General features: G+C 37.4%; 1 protein-coding gene across 1 annotated transcript in view; it reads right to left on the reverse strand.

Annotated features, from left to right (window-relative positions):
* Positions 1-15431, reverse strand: part of LOC118815844 (phospholipase B1, membrane-associated-like) — a 33847-nt gene extending 18416 nt beyond the window's left edge. The window contains exons 1-15 of the mRNA XM_036582230.1: positions 15304-15431; positions 13674-13735; positions 12147-12198; positions 11644-11707; positions 10518-10552; positions 8335-8410; positions 7697-7745; positions 7528-7605; positions 6440-6493; positions 6297-6355; positions 5570-5645; positions 4065-4169; positions 3074-3145; positions 2171-2239; positions 815-886 (exon numbers count right to left, since the gene is read on the reverse strand). Of these exons, the coding sequence (XP_036438123.1) occupies positions 815-886; positions 2171-2239; positions 3074-3145; positions 4065-4169; positions 5570-5645; positions 6297-6355; positions 6440-6493; positions 7528-7605; positions 7697-7745; positions 8335-8410; positions 10518-10552; positions 11644-11707; positions 12147-12198; positions 13674-13735; positions 15304-15346 (966 nt within the window). The 5' untranslated portion in view covers positions 15347-15431. The remainder of the gene's footprint in view (positions 1-814; positions 887-2170; positions 2240-3073; positions 3146-4064; positions 4170-5569; positions 5646-6296; positions 6356-6439; positions 6494-7527; positions 7606-7696; positions 7746-8334; positions 8411-10517; positions 10553-11643; positions 11708-12146; positions 12199-13673; positions 13736-15303) is intronic.
* Positions 15432-18205: the final 2774 nt, after the last annotated feature.

Below are 18205 nucleotides of genomic sequence, written 5' to 3' on the forward strand. Positions count from 1 at the left end.
GCAGTTATTATTTGTGATGCTGAGTCAATATTTTGATGTACTGCTGTCAGAAACCGGAAAGGAGGAAAAATTGTGGACGATTTTGTTTCTCTTCTGCTTGGCTGGCATGAGCTTGCATAGGGCAGAGTAGCGTAAAACCCATCCTCCAGTAAAGGTGTTGCTGCAGTGAAATGATGACTGCAGTAAGAATAAAAGTATCTTTCCATACAATTGACTGGGTAGAAGTAGAGAAAGAACTCAAAGAACTACTTAAGGACTGAGCAACTTGTAGAACTGCAGTGGAACTTCCTAGTCCATCCAACATCTACCAGCACAGAAAGGCTTCTCATTTGGCTTCTCATTTGATTTCTCATTTGATTTCTCATTTGATTTCTCCGTTCCACCTTAAATAGTGCTGAGGTGCCAGATTGTAACACCTGCACCATTTAAAGTGGAACGTAAATAAGAAGCTGTTTAGCAACTGAAGAATCCATTTAGGGACTGAAGTTTGTACAGCTCTGTTTTTCTGTGATCAACAGTGAAGCATAACAGGAGCTGAGCCAACATAACAGAATAAAATTAAACCCATAAAAAGGAATTAAGGACTAAGTGTAAATGTCTAATGACTCAATAAATTACTAAAATGAAACTGCAAAAAGTTGATTACTATATTCGCTAATATAACCGACCAGAAGTAAAAGTATCATATTGAGTGCAATATCGTTCTTTACTGCAGACTGAGTCTCTGCAGAGGCAGCCTGTGAAGAAAGAGGCGCTGTGTTACTTTTTTATTCATCTTTTGATGTATTATTCAGTGAAGTGTGGGGTGATTTACACTGAGAGTTGCTCTAGATTCTGGCCAGCTTTCAGCCGGAGAATTCCTCTCTGTTCTGATGAACGGGTGATCCTGTGGAGAAAAAATAGAGAAAAATCAAAATATAGATCAGCTCTACACTGCGGCAAGAAAAGTTTCAAACCCCTAAAACAGACGCCAGTCTCTTTCTCACCCAGTTTAATCTGTCAAAACATTTGATTTTTTAAGTTGTCATGTGTAATAACTCACTTATCACTACATTAACAGGACAGGGTTTCTACTCACAAGCATCCATTATTTATTCTTAGGATGGCTTTACACAGTGAAACCTGCATGCAACTTTAGTTGCTTGAAACCTGCATAAAGCAAAATTGCATTTGAGTTGCATAACCTAATGCAACTCACTTGAAACTCAGCTGCCACAATTGCAGTCATCTCAACTTCATGGAACAAGTTGAAAACAGCAAATACAGATGCTGAGAGCACGTCATGTGATCTTGTTGAACAACATATTTTTAAAGCATTGATTTTATGGGTTTATCGGGTGACCCTCCCGTACTGAAGCAAAGGTTGGTAATGGTTCATTCTGTTAGTTTTCCAAGCCACGACAACAAGCACAAACCTGACTGTTTTTGTAACCAGCTTTGCTAACAAGCCAGCTAACGCTGTTTAAGCGACTGCTTGTGCAGCACTTACATACAGTGCTGTTTATAAAAATTGACACCTTAGTTAAAAATGCTAAACTCTGAACTCAAAAAGTGATCCAGGGGGGTTGTTGTGTGGTGGAGGTGGTGGGATATATTATTGGTTAATATTATTTTGCCCCACCCACTGATGCAGAGTGACTTCATCAAAAATCATAAGACATTTTTTGGGGTGGAGCAAAAGTCATTACATTTTGATGGAAGATTACAGGATAACAAGAAATTTTTAACTTTTAAATGATATGATGAATCTTGCTTATGATGAATATGACCAGGTCTATGAACATACAAGGTAAAAATGGTCTAGTTTGATTTCAGGTGGGCTGTTTTATTTCTGAGTGTGGAGGGCTTTGTAACAAGTAGGATCACTTTAAAAGCTTTAATTTACAAACTGCTTTGGACTTATTTTGTAGCATTATAAAGTATTTTTACAATAAATATTTAGCTGCTAAATACCTGGCAGAACAGCACTGGCTTGAACCCACAGTCGTTGTATAAGTGTATTTGGTATTAGCAGCTATTTAGAACTTGAAAAGTCTCATTAATATTTTTCAGGGTCAGTGCACTCTGTCGAGCTTTCAACAAAAATACAGTAGATTGTAGAAGATAACGTGTAGATCCAGCAGAGACATGAATACACTGTGTACCGTAGAATGGTGTAAATGCGTCTTACCTCACTCGGACACCGGATTTTTAACATTTCACTGTTTTCCACTGCTTTCTGTTTGCTGGTTGGCTGGAGCTGCGAAATAATACACAAAAATAGTGTGTTTAATCTTATTGTTTGCATACACTGCCCAGAAGAGGCTTGGGGACACTTAGCTGTGCAATATGCTTTTAATAAATAAACATATTTACATTCTCTTTTTGCAACAACTTAGCATATTAAAGCTCCAACATATCTTTTTTTGATTTCTAGGAACCATACCAAAAGAAACCAAAAGGAACCAGACGTCCAAAGAGTTTAATGCCTCTGAAAGCCCCCTCACAGAAAGTTACTACATGAAATGGTTATGAATACACTGCCTGATGTCTGTGACATTGTTGTGCCATAATTTTGAGATTTTGGCCTAAACCATATTTTTAAAATCCATGCATGGTGGAGGGATACATGCAGGGTGTTGTGAGGCAAAATAGTCCCCAAAGAAAACTTATTTTCCACTGTTTTACCATCATCAACGTTTAATGTTCATATAAAGCTCAGAAGACACGTGTAGGTTCACTGGTGGTTTTAGATAGTAAATAAAAGTGGCTATATTTGTGTTGTAGTCCTGGTGACCCCTGGTTCCTATCACCACCACTGTAAAGAAATCTGAACCATTTCACAGCAAACCACTCTGAATCACTCTGCTTACATCTCAACCACTGAATTATGCAGACATTTGAAAGATTGGTGGAATTGCCCTTTAAATTGTAAGCTGTTTGGATCTTCCTATTTGTCCTAAAGCTGAAGGCTGTTCTTCAACACTCAAAAGGTGTTTGAAACTTTTTGGTCAAGGTGTCCCCAAACTTTTGCCAGGCAGAGTGAGAGTCAGTGTAATTTGAACATGTCTGTAAGTGTAATTGTCTGGTTTACCAGGTTTTCCCACAGCTGAAGAACAAGTTTATACGTCTCTGACTCCAGTTTCTCCTCTGAAGCTTCACCATCCTTCACAAAGACACAGAGGTCACATGATTTATTCTCTTCTAAGATAATAGAAGGATAATAGAAGCTTAATATTACTTAGCCCATAGTCCATAGTCCACATTTTGTTGTATTTTATTTTTCACTTCACGGTTTTATGACTACAAACAGTAATCATTCATTTCTACATGACCGTTTTCCATCCTCTCTTTATCACGTAAATTAAGGCTGTTACTGTGCCTTTAAGGCTGACATATTATAATGAGCTCTTTTCTGATTGGCTGTCCTGTATTGTGCCTCATTCAGAAAAGCAGTCTGGGCTGAAACATTCCTTATATCAAGTGTTAATAGGCATGGCTAAACTGCAGTCTGAACAGGTGGATATATACTACATCAAATTTGGTTTTACATGATATGGGCCCTTTAAGACTACTTACGATTAAGGCTAATTCATTTTTACATGAAAGCACATCCTACATTTTTCATGAATTATATTTCCCCCTGAGGTCCATTTATAGCATTACTGTCGTTTCATTTACCAAAAAGGGTCATGATTTTTACACGACCACTTTCCAACCTCTTTTCATACCTTAGACTGAAACAGCCTGTTTGTGTTGCTGTGCTTTAAGACTGACATATATAAACTAGCTCTTTTCTGATTCGCTGTCTGTACTGTGGCTCACTTGGAAAGATGCCCTGGCTGACACCCACCTTATAACATCAGTATAATGGGTGAGGCTAAACTGCCAAACTGAACAGGCAGTGTTTTTTGTAATGTTTTAGTTTCCATATGTAGACTAAATGGACTTTAACAGTGTTTACATACTGCATTGAACACTTTTATTTCATGAAAGTGAGGAAGTTTTTCAGTGATATGGGCCCTTTAAGATTACTTAAGATTAACACTAATTGCTTTTTGCCCTAAACATCTAATTTTGCTTACCGAGCTGAGGATGAGGTCTGATAGAGGGACTCTCTGAAGCTGGACGGTGAAGTCATCTCTGTTGCTGTACCACTGTTTCTCTACCAGGTGCTGTTCTAAAGACTCCTGAGAACAGCAAGATGTTATTAATAATCAGGAGGTGAGTAATAACTAGCTCTATTCATCTATGTACTCATGCGAAATTGTGATGATTTATGCTTTCCTGAGTATTTTCAAATAATAATTTTACTCCTACTCAAGTGTGTCGGTATGTAAAGTAATCTACTTTTTTCTCATTTCAGTTTTAGTCACTAACACTTTGCATCAAATGTTTTTTTGTGTTTAATTTCATTCTGTTGTGTTGGTTCAGCTCCTGATCTGCTTTACTGTTGATCAGTCCTCTCACTCTGGAGCTTCAGCATTTTATTTTAGACAAAATAAATCCAAAAACAGAAGAACAGAGTCTAACAAACCTCACTGATTCTTACTCACCTGCTTCTTGTTCAAAATTTCCGTTCCACCTTAAACGGTGCAGCTGTTTACATTCTGGCACCTACAATATTTTCACTCTCTCTGTTTCTAGTATGTCATAATTTTGTCTTTTTTTCATTTAAATAATCATCTCGTAATAATGACTTTCTATGTAGAAATAATTACTTATTTTCTCAGAATATTTACTCACTGTGACAGAGTAATAAGTATCCTGTAATTAATGGCAACATGGTAACAATAGCAGAACGCTTTTTGGTGCTATATAGAACCATCTACAGCACTCTGCAATCTGCAGAATGCTTTCATGATGCAAAGAACCCCTTAATCATGCAAAGGGTGGAGCATTCATGGTTCCTTACTAAAACACCCTTGAAAAACAATCATTTTTAAGAGAGTGCCCATCTATGTTAATAATAATAATAACAACAACAACAATAATAATAATAATAATAATAATAATAATAATAATAATAATAATACATTTTATTTACAATGTGCCCTCACTTAAGTGTAAATCTCAGGATGAAGTATACTTAAAAAAGATGTATAGTCAATGGTTCTATATATAACCATTTCATACTAAAATGGTTCTCTGCATGGTGAAATGGTTTTTCAGACTGCTTTTGATATGATGTCAAGCTTGTAACAATGGAGGAATCCTTTCTAATACTATATAGTACCAACACATTCTCCATCAATCTGAAGAACCATTTCACCATGCAGAGAACCATTTTAGCACGAAATGGTTCTATATAAAACTCATGGTTCTAAACAGAATCATTGTCTTTACTAAAGAACCCTTGAAGAACCATCTTTGTTAAGAGTGTACAAAATAAGCCAAATAAGATTAAAAACAATAACATTGACAAACAGGCTACAATATAAACTAAATGAAATAAATGTGTCATGAGGAAATAAAGCCCTGAACAGAAGACAGTGTTGTTGCTTACCAGCTGTAGCTGTTACTGTAAACAGGCCTGCATTGCCTGACTGTATTTCATATTTTGAATAAATATTTTTAAGTGGGGTCTCACCAGCAGCACATGAGAATAAATCGCTGTGGTCAACCGAAGCTCTGCAGTGGACTGTACTGGTGGGCAAAGGCATGTCCTGTCAACACACATACATCCTGTCACCCATAGCAATTATTATATAGAAGGGAATCACACTAAACATGCTGCTTACACTCAATATTAAAGTGACATTTCACATATTTTGCAAAAAAATTCTGCACTGTTCCAGAGAAACGTACCGAGTCAGAATTGTTCACAGTGGTGGTGATAGAAACCAGACATCCACCTCTAAAAGCTCCCTCTCAGAAAGTTATTACATGAAACGGTAATGAATACACTGCATGGTGCCTGAGACACTGCTTAAGATAGTTTTGAGCAGGTTTTGGCCTTAAAATCATTGGCAGAGGGATACACGCAGGGCGCTGTGAGGCAAAACAGTCCCCAAAGAAAATGAAGAAATTTTACCATCATCAACATCCCATATAAAATCTCAAAAGACTCGTGTAGGTTCACTGGTGGTTTGGGATAGTTAATAAAATGTCTTTATTTATGTTGTTGTCATGGTGACCCCTGGTTCCTATCACCACCACTGTAAAGACATCTAAACCATTTCACACCAAACCACTCTGAATCACTCTGTTTACATCTCAAACACTGAATTATGCAGACATTTTGAGAAATTGGTAGAATTCCTCTTTAAAGACGTGACCTGGCAATACAGTAAAATTGTATTCAGTGTCATGATCACCTTCTTTGTTGGAGACGTCCAGTGTCCAGGAGCACTACACTGATAATGACCTTCTCCAGCTGTAAACACACAAAAACACACTCATGTAAAGCCAAAAAACACAGCTGTAGTGTGTGTGTGTCATGTTTTGTGCGGATACACACCCGAGAGTGCAGCACCTGCAGAGCTGCATCCACCTCTCTCACTAAAACACTGACCTGAAAACACACAGACACTTTTAGACTAATAAAATGTTTAACTTTTGCACTGGTGGGCCCAAAGTTTTATTAAACACTTCTATAAGCTAAGAAAAGCTCAGTTTGCACTGACGTCCCTGTAGTTACTGAACAATAAGCCTTAGTATGTAAAAAGCCTGAGATTTTAAGCGGTTAACCTATTTTAAGATAGAAAATAAACAAAACATGTAATTTGACTGGGGCACTCAAACATTTGCATACAACTGTACCTCCATGTATTTATTTTTTTCACTATTTGAAAACACCAGCTGCTCTTTACAATGAGTAAACGTTTCAGGATAAAGTGGTTAATACATGGTGTTACATTAATATACATTAAGTGATTGTGTTAGTTTTTTATTTCTCATACACAGTGATGTATTATATGTAGTTTACACACAACACTGAGAGTGAGAATAATCATCATTCTACAGGTTAGTAGTTCAGGACTCTTAAAAAAGATGGTTCTTCAAGGGTTCTTTGGTAAAGACAGTGGTTCTACATAGAGCCATAAACACTCAAAGAACCATTTCCATGCTAAAAAGTTTTTCTGCATGGTGAAATGGCTCTTCAGACTGATGGAGGATGTGTTGTTTATGGTTCTATATAAAACTGTTTTGAAAAGGGTTCTAAATAGCACCACAAAAGTGTTACAATGTCAAGCTTGGAACAAAAGAACTGTTTATGGTGCCACATAGAGCCATATACAACACCATCAATCTGAAGAATGGTTTCACCATGCAAATGGTTCTTTGAGTGTTCATGGTTCTATACAGAAACACCTTCTTTACTCAAGAGCCCTTGAAGAAGCATCTTTTTTGAGAGTGTAGTTTCTGAGCTGGACATGTGTGGTTAAGGTTACTGTAGAAACTAATAACACAATAACAACAAAAATATGATTCACTGTGCAGGTCTCATCCAGGGTAATCGATTGTATGCTTAATGCAGCAGATAGATATGAGGTTGTAAAATGCTGAGATATTCCTTTAATTGTTGTTTGTGATCTTCACTCTGACCTGCTCACTGCACAAACACTGCCTGTCCAGCGGCACAAACAGAACCAGCAGCTTCCACTCGCTCTCAGCGTGGGTGACCTAATTAATCACACAAACAGACAAACATCATAAACGTGCATTAGACAGTAGAACCTGAGTGTCTAAAGTGCAGCTGAGAAAACAGACTCACCTGTCGACGGTTCAGGAGGAAAACTGTCTCTTCAGCTTCTAACAGCAAACTGCAGACAAGATAAGAAGGAAAAAAATACAAACAGATTCTCTCAGGCACTTTATTAGAAACTCTCAAAGATTCGATTTAGTTATGATTCTCTTTTAAATGATTCAGTGCATCATGAAACATGTTTCACCGCGATTTGTTTTGATTCTTTGGGTATGATTCAGAATGAGTTTTCATCAACATTCAGAATCATTAAACACAGTGAACACAAATAAAATAAAAGATGCTTCTAATAAAGTGACCAGTGAGTGGAAGCACGAGGTAGGTGTTTCTAACAAAGTGGCCAGTGAGTGGAAGTACAAGGTAGGTGCTTCTAATAAAGTGGCCAGTTAGTGGAAATACAAGGTTGGTGTTTTTAATAAAGTGACCAGTGAATGGAAGTACAAGGTGAGTGTTTCTAATAAAGTGGCCAGTTAGTGGAAGTACAAGGTTGGTATTTCTAATAAAGTGGCCAGTGAGTGGAAGTACACGGTGAGTGTTTCTAATAAAGTGGCCAGTTAGTGGAACTACAAGGTGAGTGTTTCTAATAATGTGGCCAATTAGTGGAAGTACATGAGTAGATGGGAAGTGCCTACAGTTATATCACTTACCTGGACCATTTGGGGTCAGAGTTTGCTTCATTAGGTAACAGGCTGATTAACTTAGGACTGAAGAAGGACATCAATTCTGATTTAAAAATGATTAAAATTGGGTCAGTCATATTTATTGCACACACACATAGATGTTTATTGATGAAAGGTGTATATAAGTGAATACAGATTAGAGCGACTGAAAAAGTTCATTCATAAAAATGTTGTATGATATCAAAACAAGCTGTAATTTGAGCACAACTGATGCAGCACCCACCTAGTGACCATTATTTATATATCATTTTCAAATGACATGCCCCAAATTGATCCATATATGCAATACTAAATACAATAAACATGAAACACACCCTAAATTATAGAAATGTGAGTTAGTATGAGGAAAGCATTCAGGAGGACTGTTATTATTACTATGATTTTTATTTGATTTGATCATAATTGTTTACTGATGACCAAGAACATGGTTAATTGACACAATACTAATTAGTTATTGATAATATTGATTTCACTGCAAATCAGCCTTTTCCCTAATTTGATCATAAACAGATGCACTAAATATACATAATGAAACTTGGTGGTCAAATAGAGGTCAGGCAGGTGATTATTACCTATAACACCTTTTCCCTGCAATCTATTCTTTTTTCTTTGTAGCTTATCTCTCTGTTGTGAAAGTGTATGATGTAGAAAGTTCTATAGCCACAGGCTCCGATAACCTCTCACTCATAAAGATATTAAACAGTAATGGCACAAACTGTTATCAGCCTCCATCAGCAGACTAATACTGCTGCTAACCCTGTAAAGCAGCTCATCTACACAATATTAATACAACATTCACATTCAGATTAAGTATTATGAAGGCTGTTAAGACTGGAGTCTATACTTGATGAAGTATTAAACGTGTAATTTGTTCTTTTAGCATTTTGGTGACAGTGAAAGCTTTCTTGACTCGGACAGAGTAGAGACATATTTTTGGCAATGCATCAAGCTTAACTCCTGAAGTACAACCCCCCTAAAAACTCAGATTTCCACAATATTCTACAATTTCAGGGACACATCTTCAGCCCAGTTCTGGATTAACAGTTTATTTTGAGCAGATAAGTTTCACTGACAGTGTCATGTAATCCATGACTATGTTTAAAGGTGCAGTGTGTAAGATTTAGGGGGATCTATTAGCAAAAATGGAATATAGTGAACAAAACCATGTTTTCATTAGTGTATAATCACCTGTAACTACAAATTGTTGTGTTCTCGTAAGCTTAGAATGAGCCCTTCATATCTACATAGGGAGCGGATTCTCTTTCGACCATGTTGCGCTGCAATGTTTCTACAGTAGCCCAGAATGAACAAAACAAACACTGGCTCTAGAGGACAGCTTTTGTGTTTCTATGCTGAAGCAGCAGCTTGAATTTAGCTCCGGTTGGAAAACGTAGAAAAAAGAAGAAACAGTGGTGGCTGCTGGTGCTGGATGACCACTTTGTGTTGTGAGAAGTTTGACAACCCAAATTTTGACAAAAGGAGGATCATACTTATCATTTAGCCCAAGAAAAAGTGAGAGAGGTTGAATCCTCACCGTCAAAGAGGCAAAAACATGAAGGAGCTAAAAGAAATCGGGACAGGTGACAGCAGAAAACCTGATGGCCACTCTAAATTCTACTACACTCTTGGAAAGGGAGGGGTGATGGGGGGATTCAGTTGGGTGCAATATGCAACCTCAGCACTAGATACAATGACATCTTACACATTGCATCTTTAACCTCTTAAACTCCAGCTTTAATATTCAGTTATTCAGTAATGTCTATGCATTATTTAATATATATTTTGAATTATTCAGTGAAATCTATGAACTATTGTGTAAATTCCATTCATTATTCTGTAATTCTAAGAATTATTCAGGAACTACAATGAATTATTCAGCATCCTACTATAAACTATTAAGTAATTAATGACTTGTTCAGTAACTACTAAACTTTTTTCAGTATTATGTTCAGTACTGTGATTTATTGAGCATCTGCTATGAATTATTTAGTATCTAATAATAGAGAGAAAAAGTACTTTATGTAGACTACTGTAATGAGTGTCTGTAATTCTTCACAGATCAAGGAGTTCACACTCACACACACACACAAACACGGTTGCTTACAATTGAGGAGCCTTGATATTAGTGTGAATAAAGGTCAGTATCTCACCGTGCAGCTGCTTCATGATCACAGACTCTACAGTCCTGCAAAAATATTACAAATATTACTGTACATCTGATCAGACCAACCTGCATTACTGCATTATTAACATCTTAAAATCTCAGGCTTATTACCTACTAAGGCTTATTATTCAGTAACTACAGGGACTTCAGTGCAAACTGATTGAGCCATTCTTAGGTTATAGATGTGTGTAATAAAACATCTACAGAAATGGAAAACTAAATTTTCTTTACTGTTCTGAAATAAAGAGTTTGATGTAGTATGTAAACACTGTTCACATTGTAAAATGTACTGTTCATTCCCTGCTCCATACAGTCTATACATGGAAACTACACTGCAGAAACAGCCAGTTTTCATCCTGGCCTGTTCTTTGAATGAGGCATAATACAGGACAGCCAATCAGAACAGAGCTTATTTACATATATCCATCTTTAAAAAAATAGTCTGTTTAAGGATAAAGCGGCTCTAAGGGTCAAAGAAAGGTTGAAAAATAGTCATGTAGAAATTAATTTTGAATGTTTTGCTAATAAAACCACACTAATATTTTAAGGGGACCTCAGGAGGAAAAAAGTACAAGAAACATGTCAGACACGGGACCTTTAAACTCCATCACAGTCCAAAACAGACTAATACTGCTGCTGACCCTGTAAAGCAGCTCATCCACGCAGTATAAACACAATATTCACATTCAGATTATTAGAATTAGAGTCTATACTTGATGCAATATTAAATGTATGAATTGCTATTTTAGCCTTTTGTTTAAGTAGTAAATGATACAACACACAACAGTGAAAGCTTTAATATTCTACAATTTTAGGGACACAACTTAAGCCTAGTTCTCAATTCACAGCTTGAGCAGAGAATCTTCACTGATAGTGTCATGTAATCCAAGACTACACTTAAACTCAAGCTTTAGTTCAGTTATTAATCTTATGACGTATTATTTAGGAACTTGCACACATTATTTAGTATATATTATGAATTAACATTACATTACAAATTATATCTAAATTATATGAATTTTTCATTAACTACTATGAATTGCTCAGCATCCTCTAAGTGAGAACAGGCCAAAAGAGATCCTTAAGACTGTCAGTGTGTGTGTGTGTGTTACCCAGGTGTGTGTGGGAGTCCTATAGCTGAGAGTACAGTGATGTCTGCAGGTCTCACAGAGTGAACTGCAGAAAAACAGAAAGAGCAGAGCATTAGAAAAGAGTTTGTTTTAGAAAAAAACAGTGTTAAAACAATCTACACTTCCATCATAAGATTCAGAGTTGTCTTTTTACTCACTTTTTCCTTCCACACCTGCCTCATGTTCACATCCCCCAAACCCCCAGACCTAGCCAGGGGTCGTAACACTGGCAGACATGACAACAATAACTAAAGAAGGCTGGACTTTCTCAGAATTATGTAAATGGTCTACTGGGGGCTGTGACACTTATAATAGAGCAAAGTGTGCTGGACAAGAAGTGCATCTGTGGTGTGTTTTACTGTAAACTAACTGTATGTGTGATGAGAATTGATCTGATCCAGGTTAAAGCATTACTACACTTCAAGGCCAAACTGTTACCACAGCACTCTGTATCAGCGCATAGCTCCAGATTACAGCAGACTTACCTGAAAGAGCGGCAGGAGAGTCAGCAGTAGAGTGAGGACAAGGCCAAAGGAACTAACACACACACACACATACACACACACACACACACACACATGCAGAAAGAGATTAAACATGCATGTGAATAAACACACTTATATAATGCATTCATACAGGACTGTGCAAACATAACAGCTATTAAGTACAAGTTATTAATTTATCAGAGGCAGGAAAAAAGCAGAAAACTGAAAATTTCACAGAAGCCTAAACAACTAAATATGTTTCAGCGTTTAATGTGTCACCTTTATTACAGCTTCCATTCTTTTCAAGAGACTCACTTTCAGTTTCTTAAAGAATCTGCAGACACACCTCCAAAGTTCAGTCTTAGAAGCTGGTTGATCATTTTCTGAAGTAATCAAACACATTCAGTGATGTTGAGGCCTGGACTCTGGGGTGGTCAGTCCATTGTTCAAAGAACATCATCAGCTTCTTGGTTTGATTTTTCTATTTTCTTCTGTGGATGTTTTATCTTAATTCCTGTTTAATCTTTTTTCTATTTTTCATTTGTAGGGTTGGTTATTCTTTATTCTTTACATCCCAGCTGCGGTATGAATGCTGAAGTATCTGTATGTTTACTGCAGTCTAACAAATGCATGCTACAGCATTCTTTAAGGTCCAGGATAGACTACCAGCAAATGGTTAGTTTCCAGGCCTCTAAAGAAGTGAGGTATTATTAGCACAGTGGTATACATAGAACCCAGTCACCTAGGGTCACGGAAACAGGTGTGCCAGCTCCCACTGTGATGGTATATTAGTGAGCATTTTAGAGTAATAGACAGATGGAGATTGCAGACGGACAGAGCACTGTTTGAATAAAGACCAAAGAGTTGCAGACCAGGCCATTACAGACCGGGCCATTACAGACCGGGCCGTTACAGACTGGGCCATTACAGACTGGGCCATTACAGACCAGGCAATTACAGACCAGGCCATTACAGACTGGGCCGTTACAGAATGGGTTATTATGGACTGGGCCATTATAGACCGGGCCATTACAGACCGGGTCATTATAGACCGAGTCATTGCAGACCGGGCCATTACAGACCAGGTCAATACAGACCAGGCAATTTTTCAGCTAGTGCTGAGTCGTCTTCTCACAGTGGAAGGATGGACAGAAACACCTGTGGAGGTTTTCATATCTCAAGCAGCTTGATTTTCTCCTCTCTCTCAAAGATGAAAGCTTTAAGTGCTGCTTATCTGATAGGGATAGTTTTCCAGGTAGCTGTTAGGAGTTTCTCTGGAACTTTGTGTCTTTTTTTGAGCTCCAGATTTGGAAATTCTCTTTTTTTCCACATATTTTCCTTTGATTTTCCCCTTCTTAATGCAAGTAAACTATCTCATATCTGGTCCCTGACTTCTGCACAGATCTATAAATAATAAAAAAAAAAATACTCAAAAAAATAATGGTTCCTCTACGGTATTGCTCCGTAGAACCCTTTTGGGAACCTTTAACAGTGAAGTATCTCACAAGTACAAACTCTCCACCTCACCTCCACATCATGGTCTTCATGGTGCCTCTGAGGAAAAGAACCTCCGATCACCAACACTGAGGCTGAATACAACAAAACCAAACAAGCTTTTATAAACATCGTTTATTTAACAGCATCACATATATACATTCTCTGGCCACTCTGGCATCTTGTACTTCCACTCACTGGCCAGTAGTGTGTGTTTTGCTGGTATGAGTGTATCAGTGGTGCTGCTGGAGTTTTTACACGTGTGCATCACTGCTGGGTTGAGAGTGGACCACCACCCAAATAAATCCGAACAAGAGCAGCTCTGTGGTCAGAAACTGACCACTGATGAAAAGGTAGACGATAGACAACACAAACTGTACATCTGCTACAGTCTTGAACTGAACACCAGTGAGGTGAAGCTATAAGAGAGGGGTTTCTGACAGTGAGATTATACATATATTCTAATCATTTTTTTGTTTTCTTTGGCTGAGATTTTTTATTCTACATGATGTTAGAAGTTGGGAAAGTGATATAGAGGCAATAGAGAGAGTAATTATCATACAGAAACATCAGATGCTGGTAAACAATCCTAATGTCATCGTTGCTCTTATGACTTGCTGTTTTGAGACAGTAAAGTAAGCACTTATCTACAAGACAATAATAAAAGATAAGATATGTTTAGCTGTTTTGAGATATTCATCCTTTCTCATCAGATATGGAATTGGAGAGATTGAGACAGAAAGAGAATTCCAACAATATTTCAAAGTTTCTGTACAAGCAGAGTCATTCAGAGTGGTTTGGTGTGAAATGCTCTGTTCTAGAGAAACTTACAGAGTCAGAATTTTTCACAGTAGTGGTGATAGGAACCAGACGTCCACCTCTAAAAGCTCCCTCACAGAAAGTTATTACATGAAATGGTTATGAATTCACTGCCTGATGTCTGAGACACTGTTCCAAGAAGAAGATTTTGGCCTAATTTTTTTTAACACATACAGGGCATTATGTGGCAAAATTGTCCTGAAGGACATTTTACTTTTTTAGATTTTCTACTATTTTACCACTATCAACGTTCCATATGAAACTCAGAAGACACGCATAGGTTAACTAGTGGTTTTGGATATACTATCTATATTTGTAATCACGGTAACCCCTGGTTCCTATCACCACCACTGTAAAGAAATCTGAGTCTCTACAATCAACCTTTTCTTTCTTAACCACTCTGAATTCACTCTGTTCACATCTTAAACACGGCATTATGCAGAAATCTGAAACACAGGCATTCAATTGCGATCACACAGCATGTATAATCTCCATAGAAAAGCACTGATCAGTAAGATGGGACACTCTGGAACAGCCAGAGGTCATCATGCCCAATTCCAGGGATGGGAATCAATGCTGGGGTGCTTTATACCTCTCTAGTCCCATCCCTGCAAGAATCATTTCAACATCATTTCATAAAACAAGCATAATTATCTTGTAATATAATACTAGAAGTTTTCTATATAAATCTACTTTAAACATTTACAAATGCCTATAAATTAGTTAAGTAATCTTGTCTCTTAGTAAGAACATAATGAAAAATATCAGCTATATCGATTATATTTCAGATGATTTCACTTCTTTTTTTTTATTTTAATGATTGTGAGAGAAATTAAAGACAAACCTGAGAGTAAAGAGAGCACGGCTGTCCAGCGAGCGTCCATCATCCTGTTACTGACTGTTTACTGTCCACTCAGAGATCCCAGTGTCCTGTATGTGTGATGGACAGGTGAAAGGGTGAATGTGCTTCAGGTGAAGAACTTCAAACACACACAGTGGGAGGGGCTTCATTTCTAAGGGTGGGGCAAGAGCCAGTTACGGCTGATAAATGAACTGCACGGTCAGGAGAGATAAAGAACGACAATGGAGAGAGAAGATATACAGATAGATACAGTGATAGATTCACAGAAAGAAAGAAAGAAAGACAAAGAAAGAAAGAAAGAAAGAAAGAAGGATAGAAAATCTACCAATTAAGAATCACTGGCGGGCATTAGTGCCATGGTGTAGCCTAATATCTTAAATGGCCATTTTCATATACAGCAGTGTGTAAAAGTAAGGAGAGAGTTGAATGAAAAAGACACCTTTTATTTATATAATTTCCAGTCAAAACAGCCATAAGGTACAAGTTATTCATTTTTCAGCTTCTAGAAACAAGCAGAAAATATGTATTTAGCAGAAAATTACACTGAAGCCAACAACTAAATCTAATATCAGATGTTTGAGTGCTCAACACTCAAGAGTGTGTCACTCTTTACCTTTATTACAGCTTCCATTCTTTTCAGGAGACTCACTTTCAGTTCCTCAAAGAATCTGCAGACACACCTCCAAAGTTCAGTCTTAGAAGCTGGTTGATCATTTTCTGAAGTAATCAAACACATTCAGTGGTGTTGAGGTCTGGACTCTGGGGTGGTCAGTCCATTGTTCAGCTTCTTTGTTTGATGTGTCCGTATCCTTTTCTCAGTGAGGTTCTTCTTGGCAGCTACACATCCTTTCAGACCCACAGCGCTGAGTCGTCTTCTCACAGTGGAAGGATGGACAGAAACACCTGTGGATGTTTTCAGATCTGAAGCAGCTTGATTTTCTCCTCTCTCAAAGATGAAACCTTTAAGTGCTGTTTATCTGATGGAGACAGCTTTGGTGTCTACCAGGTCTTCCAGGTGGTTTTTAGAAGTCCCATTTTCTCCCAGATGGAATAAGTGAAGGGTGGTCTCTGACATTTGCACACAATTGTACACCCATAACACACAGAAGGATCCCATTTTGTACCAACATATCTCACCAGTTATCTTCCAACAGCACTGCACAGACAGAACTGATGTCTGTTTCTCTCGCTCTCATTCATAATGCATCTCAGCAATGAAAACCAATTTCACATACAGCCCTCAAACCTGCACATTCGTTATTTATAACTCTGAAACTTTAAATAGGCATTCTAACATAAGCATTAAGATGTGTATGGGTTGAGTGGCATGCCCTGAATGAATAAACCTTTTTGAGAAATGACAATAGTTAGTAAACAAAAAATGATAAAGTCATTTTATTATTCATTGAAAGTCATTTTAGTATGGAGTGGCAATCTATTTTCTTGGCCTAATATCATAGTTACACCACTGCTATGTGCTCATGCTTTGGTATATTTATCTTCAGCACTAATGTACTGTTTCCCTCTAAATAAACCTGCTCAAGCTTTAATATTATAAGTTATTGTGCAAATTGATACTAAAAAACATGCTTGTTTATATTAAAAACATTTTGAAATGCTAATTATTGTCCCCAAACTTTTGTTAGGCAGTGTCTGTGTGCACCTTGGCCTGAATGTTACGTTTTAATGAAGCCAAAGTTAAAGTGAAGTCTCAGAGTTTGGAGTAAACACTTGTTGTATATGTAACGTTGCACAATTCTCGCACTGAGCAGATCATCTATTCTGTACAACGAGCCATTTATCAGCAGGACGATGATAAAAGATAAGATAAGTTAAATCTTAAAGCTGTTCAGCAGATATGGAATCAAAATGTCCAGTCAGAAGAGGTTCCTCTCAGTATTGGCCTGAAACCATCACCACGGCAACGCAAGTGGGTCATGGGTTTCCACTTATAAATAAACCAAATCAGAAAAACTACTTACTACTAAAACTAGTACTGCTACTTTTATATTAGGCCTCAGGACCCTGGGCTCATTATTAAGATTAATATTTATTATTCAGTAACTACAAGAATTGTTCTGTAACTACTATGAAATTAATGTGAAAGTGAGTGTGACATATGACAGTGAGTACAAGAGTGAAGAGACCCACATTCAGGCTCTTATAAACTTATTATATATATATATATATATATATATATATATATATATATATATATATATATATATATACCAATCAGGCATATGACCACCTCCTTGTTTCTACGCTCATTGTCCATTTGATCAGCTCCACTTACTGTATAGGTGCACTTTGTAGTTCTACAGTTACAGACTGTAGTCCATCTGTTTCTCTGCATACTTTGTTAGCCCCCTTTTACCCTGTTCTTCAGTGGTCAAGACCCCATGGACCCTCACAGAGCAGGTACTATTTGGGTGGTGGATCATTCTCAGCACTGCAGTAACACTGATGTGGTGGTGGTGTTTTAGTGTGTGTTGCGCTGGTCTGAGTGGATCAGACACAGCCATTAAGTAAGTAAGTAAGTAAGTAAAGTTTATTTATATAGCGCTTTTTACAACAGGCGTTGTCACAAAGCAGCTTTACAAGGAAATCAGCATTACAGAAAGAAAAGCAGAGACTCTGGCAGGTATAGAACCGACAGGGAAAACTAATTACCAAAGGCTTGACTATACAAGTAAGTTTTTTAGCTTAGACTTAAAGACTGAGGCTGTGTCTGAGTCCCGAACATTAACAGGAAGACTATTCCAAAGCCGGGGGGCTTTGTATGAGAAAGCTCTCCCCCCTGACGTAACTTTATTAATTCTAGGTACTAATAGTAATCCAGTACCTTGTGATCTAAGTAGGCGTGATGGTTCATAGTGAGAGA

Source organism: Colossoma macropomum, unplaced genomic scaffold (genome assembly GCF_904425465.1).
Source record: "Colossoma macropomum unplaced genomic scaffold, Colossoma_macropomum, whole genome shotgun sequence".
NCBI lineage: Eukaryota > Metazoa > Chordata > Actinopteri > Characiformes > Serrasalmidae > Colossoma > Colossoma macropomum.